This window comes from Macaca mulatta, chromosome X (genome assembly GCF_049350105.2).
Source record: "Macaca mulatta isolate MMU2019108-1 chromosome X, T2T-MMU8v2.0, whole genome shotgun sequence".
NCBI lineage: Eukaryota > Metazoa > Chordata > Mammalia > Primates > Cercopithecidae > Macaca > Macaca mulatta.
Genome location: NC_133426.1, coordinates 122,206,016 through 122,207,457, shown reverse-complemented (window position 1 = coordinate 122,207,457; position 1,442 = coordinate 122,206,016). Strand labels below are relative to the sequence as shown.

The following is a 1,442-nucleotide window of genomic DNA, read 5'->3' as shown; positions in this document are numbered from 1 at the left end:
AGTGCTGGGATTACAGGCGTGAGCCACCACGCCTGGCCTGTTCTTGTTTTTGAGACAGAGTCTCACTTCATTGCTCATCCTGGAGTGCAGTGGCACAATCACAACTCACTGCAGCTTCAAACTCCTAGGATCAACCGATCCTCCTGCTTCAGTCTCTTGATTAGCTGGGACCATAGGTGTGTACAACCACACCCAGCTAATTTTTTTTTTCTTCTTCTTCTTTTTTTTTTTTTTACGAGTCCCAGATACTGTTTAATAACCAAGATACAAACTAATTTTGTTGTAACAAGCCTAGGCCAATTTTATCAAACATGTCCTTGGTTAGATATCCAGTTTCATTTAATGTTTTGAAAGCTCATTTGACAGCCAGTCAAGTCCTTCATACAGACCAGTTCCTTGTGTTGCACAAGTGGCTTGAACATACCATGTTCTGTTACGAAGAGACTGAAGCCCTAGTTTATCTGTCATTTCACTGATGGCCATAGCATTTGGCAAATCTTGTTTGTTTGCAAAAAGCAGTAGCACTGCATCTCTCAACTCATCTACCAGAAGCATTTTCTGCAGCTCATCTGCTACTTCCTGAATTCTTTCACGATCATTGCTGTCCACCACAAAAATAAGACCCTGGGTATTCTGGAAGTAATGCTTCCAGAGAGGCCTAATTCTATCTTGACCACCAACATCCCATACTGTGAAACAAATGTTCTTATATTCTACTGTTTCCACGTTAAAACCAATAGTAGGAATGGTGGTGACTATCTCCCCTAACTTCAGTTTATACAGAATGGTTGTCTTGCCAGCAGCAATCAATCCAACCATCAAAATGCACATCTGCTTCTTGCCAAATAGTCGGGAGAAGAGGGAGGAGATGGTGAGGCCCATGGCGGTAGTGGCACTTGTGATGGGCAGAAGCAGAAGGGGTTTGGGGCGACCCCGTGCTTTCTCCTTTCAAGCTCCCAGGCAAACTAAAAGAGAGGGAAGAGAAAGAGCGGAGGAAGAAAGGGGGAGGCAGGCCCGTCTCGCTGGCCGCTGTGCTGATGAAGCTCCGGCACAGGAATAAGCCGGTAGAGGACCTGCTAGGCGACTGGCGCGGCAGCTCCGGCTCTAGCCTTTAGAATCTGGCTGTGCCACGTCACGCGGCGGCCGCGGCGACTCCAGCAGCGGCCCGGCACCCAGCTAATTTTTACATTTTTTGTAGAGATGAGGTCTTGCTTTGTTGCCCAGGCTGGTCTTGAACTCCTTGGATCAAGTGATCCTCCCACATCAGTCTCCTAAATTGCTGGGATTACATGTATGAACCACTGTGCCTGGCCCATATATTAATAATATAATAAAATATATTATGAAAAATGAGATCTAAACCTATCACCTGGAGGTAACCATTAGCAATATGTTGGTTTATCTTCTTCTTGGCCTTTTTGTACTATGTGTGTGTATCCACA

The 1,442-nt window shown here is 45.5% G+C and overlaps 1 protein-coding gene across 1 annotated transcript; it reads right to left on the bottom strand.

Annotated features, from left to right (window-relative positions):
- Positions 1 to 240: 240 nt before the first annotated feature.
- On the bottom strand, positions 241 to 1,086 carry LOC709254 (ADP-ribosylation factor 4). Its single transcript, XM_015128057.3, has one exon. The coding sequence runs from the start codon at positions 880 to 882 to the stop codon at positions 340 to 342; it is 543 nt and encodes a 180-aa protein (XP_014983543.2). The 5' UTR covers positions 883 to 1,086; the 3' UTR covers positions 241 to 339.
- Between the last annotated feature and the right edge of the window lie 356 nt (positions 1,087 to 1,442).